General features: G+C 47.6%; 1 protein-coding gene across 2 annotated transcripts; it reads right to left on the bottom strand.

The window, feature by feature from the left end:
• Positions 1-1,266: 1,266 nt before the first annotated feature.
• Prkag1 (protein kinase AMP-activated non-catalytic subunit gamma 1) lies at positions 1,267-18,908 on the bottom strand. 2 transcript variants are annotated; one of them, XM_087555831.1, is made up of 12 exons: positions 18,531-18,908; positions 13,485-13,530; positions 4,069-4,178; positions 3,839-3,920; positions 3,694-3,752; positions 3,513-3,558; positions 3,368-3,422; positions 2,930-3,056; positions 2,592-2,757; positions 2,417-2,454; positions 2,070-2,216; positions 1,267-1,954 (listed from the first exon to the last, which is right to left on the bottom strand). In XM_087555831.1, exons 3-12 carry the CDS (start codon positions 4,138-4,140, stop codon positions 1,847-1,849), a joined length of 900 nt encoding a protein of 299 aa, XP_087411957.1. In that variant the 5' UTR covers positions 4,141-4,178; positions 13,485-13,530; positions 18,531-18,908; the 3' UTR covers positions 1,267-1,846. The 2 variants fall into 2 exon arrangements, with proteins under 2 accessions (XP_087411957.1, NP_037142.1); NM_013010.2 differs by having other exon boundaries at positions 1,272-1,954; positions 18,834-18,858.
• Positions 18,909-19,005: the final 97 nt, after the last annotated feature.

Here is a 19,005-nt window from a genome sequence, read left to right on the forward strand (position 1 = left end):
TCCATAGGTTGAGTGTGGTGGCACCCGTTAATGCCAGCACTTATGTGAAAGAGACAGACAGATCTCTGAGCTTGAGGCTAGTCTGGTCTATACTGTGAGCTTCAGCCAGCCAGGATTACATACTCAAGATCCTGTCTCAAAAAAAAATCGTTGTGGGGCTGGGGATTTAGCTCAGTGGTAGAGCGCTTACCTAGGAAGCACAAGGCCCTGGGTTCGGTCCCCAGCTCCGAAAAAAAAAAAAAAAAAAAAGAACCAAAAAAAAAAAAAAAAAATCGTTGTAAAACCAGGCAGGGGTGGCACACACCTTTAATCCTAGCACCTGGGAGGCAGAGGCAGAGGCAGATCTCTGAGTTCAAGGCCAGCCTGGTCTACACAGCAAGTTCCAAGACAGTCAGGGCTACACAGAGAAGCCCTGTCTTGAAAAAGGAAAAAACAAAATCCTGTTTAAAACAAGGGAAAAGTACAGTATTGTTTGTCACAACAAGGTTTGCCTACAGCCTCCATATGCCTGCACACACGCGCACACACACACACACACACACACACATATGTATGTGTATATATATATATATATATGTATGTAGTATATATAGTATATATATATATTTTAATTTATTTCTTTAAAAATAAAGTCTGACCTTGGATGAACACACCATTAAAATCCCAGTACTTAGGAAGCTGAGGCAAGAGGATTGCTGCAAATCTGAGGGCAGCCTGATCTTGTTTCAATAAAAAAAAGAAGAAGAAGAAGAAGAAAATCAGGCTGGAGAGATGGCTCAGTGGTTAGGAGACTGTTCTTCTAGAGGTCCTGAGTTCAAATCCCAGCAACCACATGGTGGCTCACAACCATCTGTAATGGGATCCGATGCCCTCTTCTGGTGTGTCTGAAGACAGCTACACTGTTTGTGTGTGTGTGTGTGTGTGTGTGTGTGTGTGTGTGTGTGTGTGTTTTTTTTTCTTTTCTTTTTTTCGGAGCTGGGGACCGAACCCAGGGCCTTGCGCTTGCTAGGCAAGCGCTCTACCACTGAGCTAAATCCCCAACCCCTGTATTTTTTAAAACTAAATCTTTTAAAAAGTTCATAAATCCTCCCCAAACCATACTGCTTATACACTCGGTTAGGACGCAGGCCTGCGTAGGTAAGCGCTGACTGTCTGGTGCTTCTCTGTAAGGTATTACTGCTGCTCTCAGTAAGAGGTGGAGCAGCTTTATGAGGTAGGGAGGTTGGCGAAACAGTGTCTATCAAATGCAGAAATCAAACACTGCAATACCATGATGAAACCTTGTCATTTAATTAGGTTCGCCACAAAAAGCATTAATCTTGGCTCCCTACCCACCGCCCTCCTCCACAGAGCCATCTGCCTTCGTCTGCACAGCCCAGGAGCCGGGACGCACCTCCCGAGACTCATGGGAAGGACTGACAGCAAACAGCCCAGCCTCCTCCACACAGAGTGAAGAAAGAGGAATAAAAATACTTTACCAAGACTTCTGCAGAGCTATTCTCTTAGTGGAGTAAGGGCAGAGACAGAGGTGGGGCGTGGTGAGGTCTAGGGATCTCTTAGAGATCAGGATCTGCCTGAGGAGCACAAAACCCATGGTTCACCCACAAGGGGGCTGTGACGAGCGACTGGGGCTGGCTAGGCTGACAAGTGTTTTCTCAAGTGTAGCACGATGGTGAGAGAAGCTAACAGTCCTTCTCCTCCTTTCCCCTTCTCTAGTTCTAGACAGTGGGCGTGGAGCTCCTGAGGGAAGACTCCGTTCTCTCAGGATTCCATCTGATTCCGGCTCTTACAGCAGGCAGGCAGTGAGGGGGCCATCTCCCCAGGCACTGCCTGTTCCGCCCCATGCTCAGGGCTTCTTCTCTCCACCTGTGAGCACCAGAGCCTGTAAGATGTCAGACAGCGATACAATGCCCTTGACCACGTCATGTTCATCCACCACCACCAGACGGTGAACCTGGCACAGAGGAACAAGAAGTAATGTGAGTGCTAGCTGCAGTTAGGGTAGCTGCCTCACCCCTACCCTCTTGGGGCCACTCCCCACTGGCTGCCTGAGGCTGGCCGCTTCCTACCTCTGCTTCCACCAGTCTATTGATGATTGCTTCTAGAGTCTCATGTAGGTAGCACTTGAGAACACCCTCGAAGTAGTGTGACCGGTGCTGTAGGGCTTTTGTCACAGACACATCTAGGTTGTTGTATGTCTTTTCTGCTGCCAAATTCTGGAAGTGGGGAGCAGGCTTTGAAGGGGAGTCAGTTCCCAAACCCTGGACCAACCCGACCTCACTAGAGGGAGTGAGGGCGCTCTTGACCATTGCTCACAAGCAGTTCTGCCAGCTGGTTCAGGCGGAGGAGACCCCTCTGCTCCCTCTCCACCCCCAGCACCCCCTCCCCTCCCCTATCTCCCAGCCCCACCACTCACAATCACATCAAACTTGGAGTAGATGTCCACCACACGCCCTAGGGAGACAGAGGCAAGTCAGTGAAACAGAGGAGTGTGGTGGCCAAAGCCCCACTCCCTGTGGACCACCTTCCGGGCTGGGTTGGGGAGACCTGCCTGAGCCTGGCAGCCTCCCTCTTCTTGCCCCATCACTCACCTTTCTCATCCACCACAGGCAAGGCGGAGACTCGGTGCTGTACAAAGATGCCCAGAGCCACATAGACAGGTGTAGTGGTACGGACCATGGCAATATTGGCGTAGGTGCCAATCTGTAGCTCTTCCAGAGACTTAGACATGAATTCCGGCTTGGGGAACTCAGTGATCTGAGGAAAGCCATCAGTTTTCAGGAGCTTTCCTGGTAGACCATGAGGTGCTAGGTTCAATCCTCAGCACCAAACCACTGACCTGTCAGCTCGACCTTTAGGGCCTCCAAACTGCTGTGCATATGTCTCCAATCCATCATATAAGACGGATGAACGGCTGAGGTATACTTACAAACAACTTGAGGAACTTGAGGATCCGCTTGTGAGTAAGAATGTACAAGGTGTTGCCTGACTCCGGGTCAATAACTGGAAGCCTGTGGATCTTATTTCGAATTAATGAAGAGACAGCATCGAACAAGCTGTGAGAAGACAGATCATAGTCAGGTTCCACAGGGCTAAAGCCCAGCTGCACAGCCCCTTAGAGTGTGGTTATAGCTCAGTGCTCAGACTTGACGAGCTGTGTGTAACGGCTGGGCGTGGTGAATACTTGTAAGTCTGTACTAGGACAAACAGAAGAGTTACAGGTTCAGGACAGCCTGAACTCTACAGAAAGGTCAAGGCCAGCTGTGGCTCTGGGAAGACTTCTTCACAAGCAAACAAACAACCAAAGGCAGCGTTCACGAGGCGGGGTCTTCAGGTGTTTAGGGATAAACACAAAACCAGAACTCACCTGGCATTTGGAGAAATGCAGACAAGTGGCTTAAAGGAGTCTTGCAGGTAGACCTCTGAAGAGAACAGGGACAGTTCACAAACACTGCCACGTAAGTGCTTCCCGGGACACCCTCCATCCCTCATCTGCTACAACTTGTCCATACCTCTCCAAGTCTCTATCTTGTGCTCCTCCAGTTCATAGATCTGCACCTAGAAGCAGGAGCAGCAGACTTGAGACTCACTTCCCCTCTTAACCCAAGGAGCTTGGCTTGGAGGGGAGAAAACAAGGCACAGTGGAGCCAAAGGCAGGGCTGTGGTTTTGGTTCGGAGGTTCAGGTTCCTTACCAGGGCTGACTTGTAGTATCGGTGCAGAATATTGATGAAGTCAGTGATGGTCAGCATGCCTAGAAGCCAAGACAAGAGCCCTCAGCACAGTCCAGAGCTTTTCTCCCTGACTGGCAATAACTGTATTCCAGGAACTTCTGCTTACCCACAAAGCTCTGCTTCTTACTATCCCACAAAGGGGCAGCACGAACACCGTTAGTCACCAGGGCAAAGAAGGCTTTCTTTACCTATGGCCAAGAGAGCAACATCCTAAGGAAAATCCTCACAAGGCACAGCTGCAAGAAGAATGGGTTGGTGTGTGGGGGAGTATGGCGGATGATGACGGGCTTTGGACTAGCGCGTTTGAGGAACGTAGAAAGGAAGGGCTCTACCCACCTGCAGCGAAGTATCAAATACCACCAGCTTGGAGCTTGTGGGGATCAGGTCATAGCAGCGATGAGACTTCATGAAGGTGGTGTACACACTACTGTTCGATTCCGGGGTCTCTATGGGTGGAAGAGTCGTGCATCACTTTTACGTAGGTGGAGAACTCACGGTCCAGGCAAGGCCGTTGCTAATAATACTAAGCGCTCAGTCAACCTGGCCAGAGCATGGAGGACCACCCAAGATTCAGAAATCCAAATGGCGGGGCCTGGCCAGGTTTCCCTCCATTCTTCTGGATTATGACTTTTGGGGTTTTTGTCTTTTTTTTTTTTTTTTTTTTTTTTTTTTGGGAGCTGGGGACCGAACCCAGGGCCTTGCGCTTGCTAGGCAAACGCTCTACCACTGAGCTAAATCCCCAACCCCAGTTTTTGTCTTTTAAATAATTGTAAGGGGTTTTTAAAAGAAAAACTTGATTTTCTTGGGGTGGGGGGGATTTGCTTTTTCTTTTCTTTTTTTTTGGTTCTTTTTTTTTTTTCCGGTGCTGGGGACCGAACCCAGGGCCTTGCGCTTCCTAGGCAAGCGCTCTACCACTGAGCTAAATCCCCAACCCGATTTGCTTTTTCTGAATGGGTGTTTTACTTTGTTGCCTGTGCACACATGTGTGCCTGCTGCCTGCTGAGGCCTGGGAATTACCGACAGCTGGGAGCTGCCATGTGGGTGCTGAGTTGACCACTCGTCCTCTGGAAGAGAAGTCAGTGTTCTTACGCTGAGCCAACTCTCTGACTCCTTCATTTACTCGAGATAGAACCTTGCTATACGCCCCGCCTGGCCTCAAGTTTGTAGTAATCCTACTGCCTTCGTTTTCCAAGTGTTGGGATTGCAGGGATGTATGCAGCTATGCCTGACAGTCTGTGTTTTCATCTGCCTGCTCTAATGGGGAGGGCAACCTCCACAGTGACGATCTAGATGTCTGACGTACTTTACACTTCAAAATAATGCATCATTTCATCCCCCACAGGCCCCTTTCCCATTTTTCAAGACAGGGTCTCTCTATGCAGCCCTGGTTGTCCTGGAACTCTCTCGAATTGAGAAACCCACCTGCCTCTGCCTCCCCAGTACTGAGATTAAAGGTGTCTGCCACGCTGCATTCACTCCGAAACTCTGAATTCTTACTGGTCTATTAAGTAAGTATTGTCTTCATGTTTGAAATGAGAATACATGCAGACAGTTAGAAGAACTGTTCAAGGTCGTCATATCATTGAGTTAGTGGCGAGAACCACTTGGAGTCCTGACTAATTCTGTACCTCACTCCCAGTACCCCAGCTGACTAAAAACAACATCTAGCTGGCAGGGGTGGTCTTCGGTCCCAGCACTCAGGAGGCAGAAACAGGTGGAACTCTGAGTTTGAGGCCAGCCTGTTCTACAGAGCCAGTTCCAGGACAGCCAGGGCTTCACAGACAGACGCTGTCTCAAAAACACAAACAAACAAAATAGGATTTCTTTTTTTTTTTTTTGTTCTTTTTTTCGGAGCTGGGGACTGAACCCAGGACCTTGCGCTTCCTAGGTAAGCGCTCTACCACTGAGCTAAATCCCCAGCCCCCCAAAATAGGATTTCTAATCATCTCCCTCTCGGTGCTAGGGAGCAAACCTAGGGCTTTGTAATGCTAGGCACACACTGAGCCACCAGACTGCATATTCCTAGCTTGTGATGTTTGGTCAGGCTAGTCCTGGACTTGGCAGGAAGCCCAGAGCCACTCTGGCCTCTCTGGTGATGGGATTATGGGCAAACCCATGGTTCCTATCAGTGTCCTCAAACAACCACCTGACCCTCCTGCCTCCAGCTCCCACAGGGATGCAATGACACACCCACCCAGCAGAGGGAGTAGTTCTTCAAGGACCCCCCCCCCTTTTTTTTTAAAGATTTATTTATTTCACATGAGTACACTGTAGCTGTCTTCAGACACACCAGAAGAGGGCATATGATCCCATTACAGATGGTTGTGAGCCACCATGTGGTTGCTGGGAACTGAACTCAGAACCTCTGGCAGAGCAGTCAGTGCTCTTAACTGCTGAGCCCTCTCTCCAGCCCCCTCTTCAGGGACCTTAACAGTGCTTCTTTTCCCTTTTCCTAACATTTTTATTTATTTATGTTTGTGTGTGGACATCTTACCTGCATGTAAGTCGCAATATCACAGGCATGCCTGGTGCCGTCAGAGGTCAAAAAGATATCAGATCCCCTGGGACTGGAGTTGTATACATGGCTGTGAGCCACCACATGGGTGCTGGGAATTGAACCTGGGTTCTCTGAAAGAGCAGTCAGCTCTCTTAACCACTGAGCCATCTCTCCAGCCCCATGGATTTTGTTTTTTTTGTTTTGTTTTGTTTTTTAAGTCAGGATCTTGCTATATACTCTCCAAACATTCTTGCTCCAACCTCTGAGAGCTGGGACCACGGGTGTGCGCTCGCACACCCAGACGCTCCTTATTCCCAAGCATCTTGGGTGACGTGCTTACACTGGTGTCTTCTGACTTAACTTCCCTTCAATCATTACCTTCCTGACAAAGACAAGCAGTTTCAATTCTCACCAAGCCAACATCAACAAACACCTCCCATTTTGAAGCCCCTCTCTTCCCAGGAGTTAAAGCTAATGCTGTTTACCATTTGAATAAATATATCAGAGCTAAGTTAAATAAGAACCTTTTGGGGTTGGGGATTTAGCTCAGTGGTAGAGCGCTTGCCTAGCAAGCGCAAGGTCCTGGGATCGGTCCCCAACTCCAAAAAAAAAAAAAAAAAGAAAGAAACGAAAAGAACCTTTTCCTTGGAGCTGGAGAGGTGGCTCAGTGGTTAACGCCACATATTGCTCTTCCAGAAGCTCCAAGTTTGAGTCCTAGTACCTATATGAGACGGCTCACAAGCCCTGGGACTCCATCTCCAGGGGCATCAGACACCTCTGGCCTCTGTGACCACATGTATTCTGATGAGCGTGCTCATACACACAATTGGAAATAATTAAAAAACAAGTTTAAAAAAGAAACATTTTTCTTTGGCACTTTCTATCATCCCTGGAGTTAACAACGGTTTTATTCATTTGTTTAAATTTATATATATGTTTTTTAAAATTTTTCTATATATAACATTCACAAATGATTCAATCGCCAGAGTCTATCAATTATTTGAATCTCAGAAAATCCAGAATTTGGAATATTGGAAGGTGTCTCTTTGAGGCCTTCTGACCTGCCACCTCGGGGTCTCCTTCTCCACTGCTCAGGGGTATTTTATACCCTCCTGTTTGAACTCTGTTTCCTGCACACTTTATCACTGCGCTTTGTTTTGATAGAGACAGTCGTCCAGTAACTCCCTAGGGAAGACACATGTATAAAAGGAAGTGTTTGGGACCCACACATATCTCTGTTGATTTATAATCTGGTTGGCTACTAAGCACTGCTGGTTTTTAGACCTGGGATGCTGTCACTGTCGTCTTGACTCTGGTCTTCCCTTTGTCAGGCTGTTTTCCTCTTTCTGTGAGGTAGACTTAGACACGGGGATTTCCACACTGAGCCCCTCAGGTCTGCTGGGACTCCATTTTTCTTTTTGAGACAAGGTCTCTCTGTGTAGCCCTGGCTGTCTTGGAGCTTGCTATGAAGACCAGGCTGACTTCAAACTCACAGAGATCCGTCTCCCGAGTGCTGGGGAACACTACACAGGGCTCAAATGCTCTTTCATTTAATGTGCAGCTTTTTAAAAGAATTATTACACACACACACACACACACACACACACACACACACACACACACACAGAAACAAACTAGCTGTCTTCAGACACACTAGAAGAGGGCACCGGATCCATTACAGATGGTTGTGAGCCAATGCAAAGTTGCTGAGAACTGAACTCAGGCCCTCTTGAAGAAGAGTTGGTGTTCCTAACCACTGAGCCATCATTGACGCTTTTGTTCCCTTTTGGCACAGGGGACCATTTAGAGATCACCTTTTTTTTTTTTTTTAAAGATTTATTTATTTATTTATTTAAAGATTTACTTTATTATATATAAGTACGCTGTAGCTGTCTTCAGACACACCAGAAGAGGGCATCGGATCCCATTACAGATGGTTGTGAGCCACCATGTGGTTGCTGGGGTTTGAGCTCAGGACCTCTGGAAGAGCAGTCAGTGTGCTCTTAACCTCTGAACCATCTCTCCAGCCCTATTTATTTATTTTTATGTGAATGCACTGTTGCTATCTTCAGACACACCAGAAGAGGGCATCAGATCCCATTACAGATGGTTCTGGGCCATCATGTGGTTGCTAGGAATTGAACTCATGACCTCTGGAAGAGCAGTCAGTGCTCTTAATCACTGAGCCATCTCTCCAGCCCCCTAGATTAACTTTTTTTTTTTCTTTTCTTTTTTTCGGAGCTGGGGACCGAACCCAGGGCCTTGCGCTTGCTAGGCAAGTGCTCTACCACTGAGCTAAATCCCCAACCCCTCTAGATTAACTTTTTAAGACTTTCTTTAGATGTCTGCTAATCCTTGGTTTAAGCCAGGATTTGAGGGCTGGGGTGGTGGCTCAGTGATAAAGGGCTTCCCCCAAGGGTCAGAACCTGTGTGAAAACCTGGTCAGGTCCTAGCCCAGGCAGAGGACCCCAGGGCAGGCTAGCCAACTAGACAGTCGTAACTACTGAGCCCTAGGTTCAGTCAATACAGCGGAGGAAGAGAGACAGACTGAAGGAGGCCTAACATCGAGTTCGGGCTCCCACATGCCAGCACATACGGCCCTGACATTCACACGCAGAGAGAAACAGGATTCAAATTCTAGTTTTGATCCTTTTAACCAGAACATATCTTCAGTGCAAACACTTGTACACTGGCCGGATCTCTAAATGTGTAAACAGGTTTTCTGCCCGTAAGCCACTGCAGGAACATCCAATACTTGGGTCTGCAGGTTTTCCCATCCAGGAGAGCCTAATGATTCTTTAATTCTGAGCCTGGAAGACTGGAGTATTTTCTGCTAGTATTTTGGAGGCTGAATTTGGGGGATGAGTGGGAGGGTTCAGGCTCTGGTTTTCAGTGCAGTATATAAGCCCCCCTCCACACCTCCGGCCTTGGCCTGGGCGGAAGACCACCACAGTTCAGCAAGGTGTAATGAGACAGACATTCAGTCGTAGGCCGGCTTCTCATGCTTCCAGGCCTGCTTTACTGCCAGACTCAGACCAGCTAAGTCACTGAATTATCTCCCACATGCTGAAGCTTCCAGAATCCATTTCTTACTTTTGTGTATGTGCTAGGGTGTCTGTGTGTGCGTGCGTGTGTGTAGTTGGTTCTCTCCCTCCACCTGTACGTGGGTTGTGGATAACACACTCAGCTCACCAGGCTTACGTGGAAAGCATCTTTATCTGTCATCTCAGCAGCCCAGGGTTTTAATTTTTATTTTATGTTTGTGGGGGTTTTGTCTGAGTCTATGTGGGCCTACTGTGTGCACACAGTGCCTGTGGAGGCCAGGAGAGGGCATTGGATTCCTTGGAACCGGGACTGCACACAGACAGTTGGGAGCAGCCAGAAGGGTTCTAGGAATGGAACCTAGAGCCCCTGGAAGAGCAGTGGTGCTCTTAATGGGTGAACCATCTCTGAGCCCCTTGCTTTGTTTTTCAAAGAAGGGCTGAGGCCCTGAATCCGCCATGTTAACTGGAAGTGGCAAAGTTGATGTGCAGGAGCAAACGTGAACTCACAGACGCCGAGGCACAGCTTTAGGGACCAGATGAGGGTATGCTAGAGTTAGGTGCTATCACGTTAAGTCAGAAGCCCACGCACATAATGAATTTGGATTTCCCAGTTTTAAAAATAATCTAAATCAGTTTCCAAATTTAAAAACTTTACAGATTTACATAAAAATCCAAATTCTCGGTTTCTTTACAAAAACCAGATCTGGCAAAAAATAGGTCTTAATTGAGCAGAGCTAGATAGTAGCTGCCTCCTTATACGGAGACGCACGTTGTTAAGCTGTTGTGGTTACCCTACCTCATCTGCAAGGATCCACATAAACAAGCTGAGTTTCTGCCACATGTCTTGGAGCTCCCATAGATACTCAGACACTTACAACAGGTACAGATATCATGTGCAATATTCAAAGATAGGAAGGCATCTTGATAACATAACATATGATGACATTGTTTTTTTAAATTTGTTCTTCAAGACAGGGTGTGATGGCTTGATTAAGAATGGCCCCCAGGAGGGGGTTGGGGATTTAGCTCAGCGGTAGAGCGCTTGCCTAGGGTTCGGTCCCCAGCCGGGGGGGGGGGGGGGGGGGGGAATGGCCCCCCAGGGAGTCATATTTCAATGCCTAGGGAGTGGCATTATGCTAATGTACTACTGTTGGAGTGGGTGTGGCCTAAGGAGTGTGTCACTGGGAGAGGGCTTCAGGGTTTCAAATGCTCAAGCCATCCCTCCCCTCCCCGAATTGGCCATCAGAGTGTAGAACTAACGGTCAGCTCCTTCTCCACACCATGTCCGCCTGTATATCAACATATTTCCCACCATGACGGTAATGGACTGAACCTCTGAACTGTAAGCCAGTCCTAATTAAATGTTTCCCTTTATAAGAGTTGGCAAGGTCGGGGTTGGGGATTTAGCTCAGTGGTAGAGCGCTTGCCTACTGCTCTGACTGCTCTTCCAGAGGTCCTAGGTTCAAATCCCAGCAACTACATGGTGGCTCACAACCATCTGTAGTAATATCTGATGCCCTCTTCTGGGGTGTCTGAAGACAGCTACAGTGTACTTATATATAATAAATAAATCTTAAAAAAAAAAAAAAAAGAAGACATAGGGTTTCTCTGTGTAGCCCTGGCTGTCCTGGAACTCAGAGATCCATCTGCCTCTGCCTCCCAAGTGCTGGGATTAAAGGCCTGGGCCATCATGGGTTGTTATTTTTTGTTTTTGTTTTTGCTTTTTTTAAGACCACTAAAGCAGAATGATTTAAATTTCTTGTCAAAAATTCAAGTCTTTTTTTTTTTTTTTTTTTTGGTTCTTTTTTTCGGAGCTGGGGACCGAACCCAGGGCCTTGTGCTTCCTAGGTAAGCGCTCTACCACTGAGCTAAATCCCCAACCCCAAAAATTCAAGTCTTAATAATATGTCCTGGGGATTTTCAGACACTAGACTATGTTGTGATTTTTTTTTTCTAACTTTGTGTTTCTGTGTATTGGAGTGAATATTTGAATCCTTTCCCCCCCATACATGTATCCAAATGTACGTACACAGGAGTGTGTGTAGAAGTTAAAATAATGCTGAGGGCCTCACTTCCACCTCAGCTACCGTAGGTCCTCCCAAACACTTTCTCTGGGGATCCTCCATCTTTGTGGGATTAGAGGCCACGCCTAATCTGCTTTCATGTGAGTTCTGGAAATTCAGACTCATTCTTTTGAAGTAAAATCTTTTCCTATTTTAGACCAAGGATTAGCAAACATCTAAAGAAAGTGTAGGGGACAGAGAGATGGCTTAGTGGTTAAAAGAATTTCTTGTTCTTATCCAAGACACGGTTCCCACCACCCACATGGTGACTCGCAATTATCTTAAAATTCCAGTTCCAGAGGATCCAACACCGTCTTCTGACTGCCACAGGCACCATCACATACATGGAGCACAGACATACACACAGACAAAACACTCATATGTGCAAAAAAAAATTTTTTTTTAAGTATAAAAAAGTGACCCGGGGGCTGGAGAGATGGCTCAGTGGTTAAGAGCGCTGACTGCTCTTCCAGAGGTCCTGAGTTCAATTCCCAGCAACCACATGGTGGCTCACAACCATCTGTAATGGGATCTGATGTCCTCTTCTGGTGTGTATGAAGACAGCAACTCACATACATGAAATAAATTTAAAAAAAAGTGATTGGGCACCCAAGAGGCAGAAGAAAGCAGGTCTCTATGGGGGAACCAGCTCTTCATTAACCAGTCAATGGATATGAATTTTCACGCATCACTGAGACACCTTCTCCTCTAAATATGCTCTAAATATGACAATGCCAAAGTCCAGACTGCAACCAGATCTCTGGGCACAGAAATCAGCACCTGAATACACAATGTAGGAAACAATCTCCCAACAGATCACCTCTGTGAGTTCAAGGCCATCCTGGTCTACAGAGTGAGTTCCGGGACAACAGAGCTACACAGAGAAACCCGAAGTAAATACAGTATAAGGAAGGAGACAGAAAGGGGCAACGGGAGGAAAGTTGATAACGAGAATGTCCTCACGTAAAGTGAGGAAAACAGGTAGAAGACCTATGTCTTTTAAAAAGGGAATTTGGGAGCTGGAGAGAGGACTCAGAAGAACACTAACTGTTCTTCTAGAAGACCTGGGTTCGCTCCCCAGCGCTTACATGGTGGTTTACAACTGCCAGCCTGTTAACTCTAGTCTCAAGGGACCCAACACCCTCTTCTGGCCTCCACAGAGACTAGGCACAGATGTGGCATACAGATATACATGCAGACAAAACACCAACACACATAAATACACAAAATGCTTTTTAAATTTACAGAGGGGATGGATTCTCAGGTTGGGGTGTCGCTCAGTTGTTAGGGTCCTTGCCTAAGTGAGCACACATCCCCAGCTACTGCCCTGGGGCTGCTGTCACCACCGTGAGCAAAGCAACCCGGGTAGGAGACGGTTCACTCGGCTTACATATCCTGAATCAGTCTGCTGAGGAAAAAAACCAAGGCCACTGTCGCTCTCTACCTGTCCCTCCCACTCCCAGGCAGGGTCCCTCCCTGACGCTGCGGCCCATGTTTTCCCTGCCACCAGCACACCTTCTGTCTCTGTCCCCTCCCAGCTTGGCATATAGGAGGTGTGGGATGCATGGCTTGTCAGAGGGTCCTCACGATTGCACAGGAAGTGCTTAAAACCTTGAACCATCTCTAGAGATTTCTACTCAGTCTCTATTTTAATCTTTTTAGAAGATGTCTCTCTCTCTTTTTTAAACATGTAGTTATTATGCATAGTGCTCTGCCCGCGTGTACGCCCGCGCGCCAGGAGAGGGCGCCAGATCCCATTATAGATGGTTGTGAGCCACCATGTGGTTGCTGGGAATTGAACTCAGGACCTCTGGAACAGCAGTCAGTGCTCTCAACCTCTGAGTCATCTCTTCGTGCCCAAAATGCATGTCTTAATACAATAAAGATGATAGCAAGGGTGCTCCTGGGCAGAATCCTTTTCCAGAGAGGCAGCAAACTGATTCCTCCATTCATTTGTGGACTTGGGTGTGACTCTAAGGCCTCACATGTGTAGGTAGGCGAGTCCTCTACCACTGAACTACACCCCCAGAAAGCCTGCCTCTGTCCCTAGGAGAACCCCAAGAGACTCGTAGGTGCCACTGAGGACAAGGTCAGGCTATGGCTTTCCCTTCGGTTTCCTTTACTCAGCTGATTTCACGGCAAACATACCTTGAGAGTGTTCATTCTCCGGAGCTGGAGCGCTCTCTGCAGCAACCTGCAAGACAAGAGAAGCAGAGTCACCTCAACTGAGGCTCAATCCTAGCGCCACATTAGGAAAAGGCTACTCCGAAGACTTAGGTGGGAAGGAACATCGTCAGCCAGCCTGGGAGAGAGAGATGCTAAACTATCTCAAAAAGATACAGGAAAAAAGAGAGAGAGAGAGAGAGAGAGAGAGAGAGAGAGAGAGAGAGAGAGAGAGCTGCAATGGCTTAGGGAGACAGAGTAGTGTCTGATGAACTAATGATTTCCTTTAGAAAGCAAGACTCTTCAAGAAATAGTAGTTTAGTTGAGGATGGTGGCACCCACCACTTGGGAGGGTGAGGAAGAGAGGATCTGGTTTGAAACAGGTTTGAGGTTAGCCTGGGCTACATGAGACTCTGTCTCAACATTCCCTCAAAAGAAGAGAGGAAAGATATTATCTCATTTAGTATTTTTTAACAACCTGAAGTAAACAATGTTATTAACAGTAGGGAAATAAAACTCAAGAGGCAGTAGTGGCCTGTCCAGGCTCACATGGCTGCTAAAAGGTAAGGTAGGTAGGGACCTGAACACTGATCTGTCTGTTTTCAAAGCTCCCGTCCCGTCACAGCCCACTGCTAATGAAACAGTAGGTCCTGGCTGGTTGGTTGGTTGCTTATTTAAGGCAATGTTTCAACTGTAGACTGTGCTGGTCTCACACTTAAGTTCCTCTTGCCTTCTCATAGCTGGCATCAGGTGTGCCCTTCAGTGAAACCAAAACATCGAGTAGCTGGGACAGAGCATGCTTGTAATCTCGGCGCCCTGGAGGCAGACACAGGGGGATCATAAGGAGTGTTGAGACCAGCCTGGTCTATATGGGCTAGCCAGGGCTACAACAGTAAAACTGTCTCAAAAGTCCTAAAGCAAAACCAGAGTTACGGCCAAAATATGAGCTTAAAGTTGGTGCCAAAAGGTTCTCACTGATCTACTTTATTAAAACAAGGGCTCGTAGGGTATGGTATTGCACACCTCTGACCCGACTAGGAAGGCAGAAGCAGAGGGTGACGAATTTGAGGCCACTCTGGGGTATGGTATGAACTTGAGGCAAGCCCCAAACCCACATAAATGCCTTAGATAACATAGCTTTTCCCAAATACGCACAAACACAGCTGTGGTACTAGAGCCTGTCATATGCCTTACTACTGAGAGAGACCCAAGCGGCAGACCATCCCACCGAAACAAACGAAACTTGGCGATAAGGACCGTCTGCAACTGAGGGGGCAGGAGTTCTCTCAGCACCCTTGGGAATCTAAGGGTTGGATACAGGGCTTTCAAGTTTCCTTTCCTGAGAAAGTCTGAGACTCTGGGAGATCTCACACAAGCAAGCTTTCACAGGGCTCTCTCTCGAGTGGAGCATTCAGAAACTGTATTGCTGTCTAGGAACCAAGGGATCATCGAAGTGTCTGCCGTCACCCATACCTTGGCTCCGTCTGCTCTGGGTAACGTGCCCTACATAGACTTAAACGTTACTTCATTGCCACAGTTGATGTGGAGGCGAAGTAAAAGGCCTGGGGTTGAACCTGAAGAGACGGCTGGGGAACGGGGTCCAGGGGGCAGGACAACCCTAAATCTCCTTCCAGTACACTGGGTGGGCAGGTAATTCTCTTTCCTCTGGGCTATCAGCCTGCTCTGACAGTTTTGGGAAGGTTATGGAATGACAACAACCTCATTGTTTAAAACTGGGGCGTGCTCTTCCTCGGTAAAGAGGCACACTTGACATCAGCTCTCATGCTCGACACAAAGGCACAGAGGCAGCTACTTGTGAAAGTGATGGCACCTATCTCATAGCACACAGGGCACTGCGCTACGGTTTATTTTGCGCATTATCTACTGCAACAGATTATGAATTCCCAGAAGCCTTCTACTATCTTATACTTTGTATTTTCCCCCCTAGCATGGGGCACTGTACATAATTTACAGCTTAAAGAAGACTCTAATAATGGTGTAAGCAGACACGAAGAGAAGATATTGAAGAGCCTGCCAGTGCTACTTTCTTTTCTCTTGCTGTGGTAAAACACCCTGACGAAGGGGTGGAGAGATGGCTCGGTGGTTAAGAGCAGTGACTGCTCTTCCAGAGGTCCTGAGTTCAATTCCCAGCAACCACATGGTGGCTCACAACCATCTGTGATGGGATCCGATGCCCTCTTCTGGTGTGTCTGAAGACAGCGACAGTGTACTTATATACGGATACAGCCCATCATTGTGAGGTCACTGTGGGGAGGTCACTGTAGGGAGGACACAGCAGCAGGGACTTCAGGAAGCTGGCCAAATAGTACTCAGTCAAGAGCAGAGAGGAATGAATGGACATACTCTCACTTGCTTGCTTGCTGCACTGTTTCATTTCTCCACTCTCATACAACCGTCTACCTAGGGGATGGTGCCACTCATAGTGGACTAAGTCTTCCCATAGCAGTTACTAAGACAGTATGCCACAGACATGGCCACAGGCCAACCCAATATAGACAGATAACCCTTCATTGAGGCTCTCTTCCCAGGTGATTCCAGGTTGTATCAAGTTGACAAGGCAAACAGTCAGACACAACTAATGAACCCACCATAGAAACAATTAAACGTGACTTCATCCTTCCTGCCTGTTTCTCCACGAGTGGGAGAATTAGGGCCACTCCCCTCTTCCTTTAATGAGACGGGGCTGAGAACTCTGGGCAGTGGTGTACAACTGTGTTCCCAGTGCTCAGGAGACACAGTTAGAAGGATTAGGAGTTCAAGACCAACCTCAGCTACAGAGTGAATTCAAGGTTAGACTGTGCTACATTAGACCCTGACTCAAAACGATAACAAAACACCCAAAACAAACCACTTCAGGGAACCAAAAACATATCACTATACAACACACGTGTGAAGTATTATTACAGAGACGCAGGCTAGATCCTCTGACACTAAGACAAAACTACTTTCCAAACTCCTGATCTACGCTTCCAGTTGCGTCTCAACCACACGTTACAAAGACTATTGATAAGATAATAGAGAATATCTGTCTTCCCATCCTGTTCTTAACCTGTGACTTTTTTGTTTTTTCAGTGCAACTCTGCCATCTTTCCAGTGCCTGGGATGGTAGTTCTGCTTCCTTACATGTAAGACAGGTTAGAAACGCTCTGCCCCAACTCCGTCCGCTTTGTTGCCCGGCATTCTCTGACTCAGTTTCCCTGCTCTGCATTTTATCGTCTCCTTGCTTTATACTCTGATCAGCTGATAGCTGGAGTAGCTCGTCTGGAGAAAACTTCATATCCAACCACATAAAACATATTTCCCCAGGCTTGTGAGATGGTTCAGTGAATAAAAGAGCTTGCCCCATAAGCCAGATGACCCGTGTTGGATCCCCAAACCTACGTCAGTAGAAAGAGAAAAGCAACTCCAAGAAATTGTCCTTGGCCTCCACATTTGTTCCAAGGCACCAATGCACTTTCTCCCACCCCTATCTCCCTCCCTCCCTCCTTCCCTCTCTCTCTCTCTCTCTCACACACACACACACACACACACCACACACACCACATTCACATACCACACACCACACACACACACACACACACACACACACACACACACACACACACACGTCAAAATAAAAACCAAACCAAACAAAACTTACTTTCTGAGTGGTTTTGTCTGTTCACAGAAAGCTGTTGAGACCATCCCCTGCCTCCTTGCTCATAAATCTCCCACTGGTCCCATTACTACAAAAGGCCAAGCTGGGAGTATTGGCTCATGTCCACACTGACACAGAAAATCTGAGCTACCTACTGGGACCCTGTTTCCAAAAAAGTGTGAGAGAGAGAGAGTGTGTGTGTGTGTGTGTGTGTGTGTGTGTGTGAGTGAGAGAGAGAGAGAGAGAGAGAGAGAGAGAGAGAGAGAGAGAGAAAACAATGCTCTTAGCCAGTTTTTCTTACACCGGGACCAAAATCCAGTTTCAACATCACCAAGTCATGGGCCTGTACTCACTGTAATTTCTCCTTCCTTTCCTTTCAGGTGTCTGTAGCATGAGGATAGTACTTTAACTACAACCTACCTTAACTAACAGCCTTCCCCATACCTCTCATCTCCATCTCTCTGCAATCCAATAGATATTAAATTTAGCAAAGGGCTAAATTTAACATACAGAAAAGTTGCTTTTAAACTTTATACTCACAGTTTATCATTTATACTTAAGTTGTAAACAATACATCTACAAGTTAAAAAATAAGACTACTTTTGCTGAAAATACTTTCTCTGTAGAAAATGAAATCCTTGCTTGGTAACTGCTTTACAACTGTTATCTTTTCTTTTTTATAAGTCAAGTTATACTATTCCTCTGCAGACAAAGGTGCCAGGGTTGGGGGGTGGGGAGTGGGGTTGCTCCAAGCCAAGTAACTGACTCAAAGAAAATGAGAAAAGAAAAAAAAAAAAATAAAAAATCCGGGGCTGGGGATTTAGCTCAGTGGTAGAGCGCTTACCTAGGAAGCGCAAGGCCCTGGGTTCGGTCCCCAGCTCCGAAAAAAAAAGAACCAAAAAAAAAAAAAAAAAAATCCTAAGGGTGAACGTGCAAGTATTACATAGCTATACAATGGGAGAAGACAAACCCCAAGCTGCCCACAGAAGATATTTAGTTAAAAAACTATGGAACAGGAAGTCGATGGGAGGGCCTTCGGAGTGGCAGAGAAAGGCTCCTGTGAATGAGGTAGGTCAAACAAGTAGCAGATAACCTACAGCATCTGTAAGGAGCTGGCGGGAATCTGCCACCCTTGGTCAACACTGCTCGCCAAGAACGAACTGTCAACACGCATGCATAGCGTCACCAATCAGGACACGACCTAAACTTGTCCAAGGGACACAGTGGCTTCCTGCATTCTTTCCTTCACGGGAAAACTCCATTATGAAAGCAATGGAACCTCACTGATGCAGTATATTCTTTCAGATGTCAGAACTGCTTAAGCGGTCGCATATACGGGGTCCTGGAGCTTTCTGTAAGCCGGGGTCGCTCACCTAAATAAGCGGGATCACAACTCCGCTTTCATGCAAACTTCTCAAAGAACCGGAGGCACTCATAAACAGGGGGGCATGATCATCCTGGTGTTTGTGGGCTCCAAGCTCACAGCCCGCTTCGTCTCTCAGGGTACTGCAGACCCCAGGCGGACACGGGTGTGGCCCAGACCTCGGAGATGCACCCACCGAAGCAGAGGAGGGGAGTCCCGGACTCCCGCGGCAAGCTGGGCCCGGCCCTCCCCGGCTCCTAGCAGGGGGTCTCCGGCTCCACAGCGCCCCCCGCCGCCCCCCTGCGCCACTCACCGACTCCATTGCTAGCACCCGCCAGTTCCTCAGCTTGGAAAGCTCCCTTGCAGTAGGCCCCGCCCCACATCCGGTGCCTCGCGCCACTTCCGCCTACGTCACGCCCCAGGCCCAGGGCGGAAGGCGGGGAACCCACCCTTCCGGCGGTGGCTGAGCCTGCCTTGGATCACCT

The sequence above is a fragment of the Rattus norvegicus genome, chromosome 7, assembly GCF_021556685.1.
Source record: "Rattus norvegicus strain SHRSP/BbbUtx chromosome 7, alternate assembly SHRSP_T2T, whole genome shotgun sequence".
NCBI classification, from domain to species: Eukaryota; Metazoa; Chordata; class Mammalia; order Rodentia; family Muridae; genus Rattus; species Rattus norvegicus.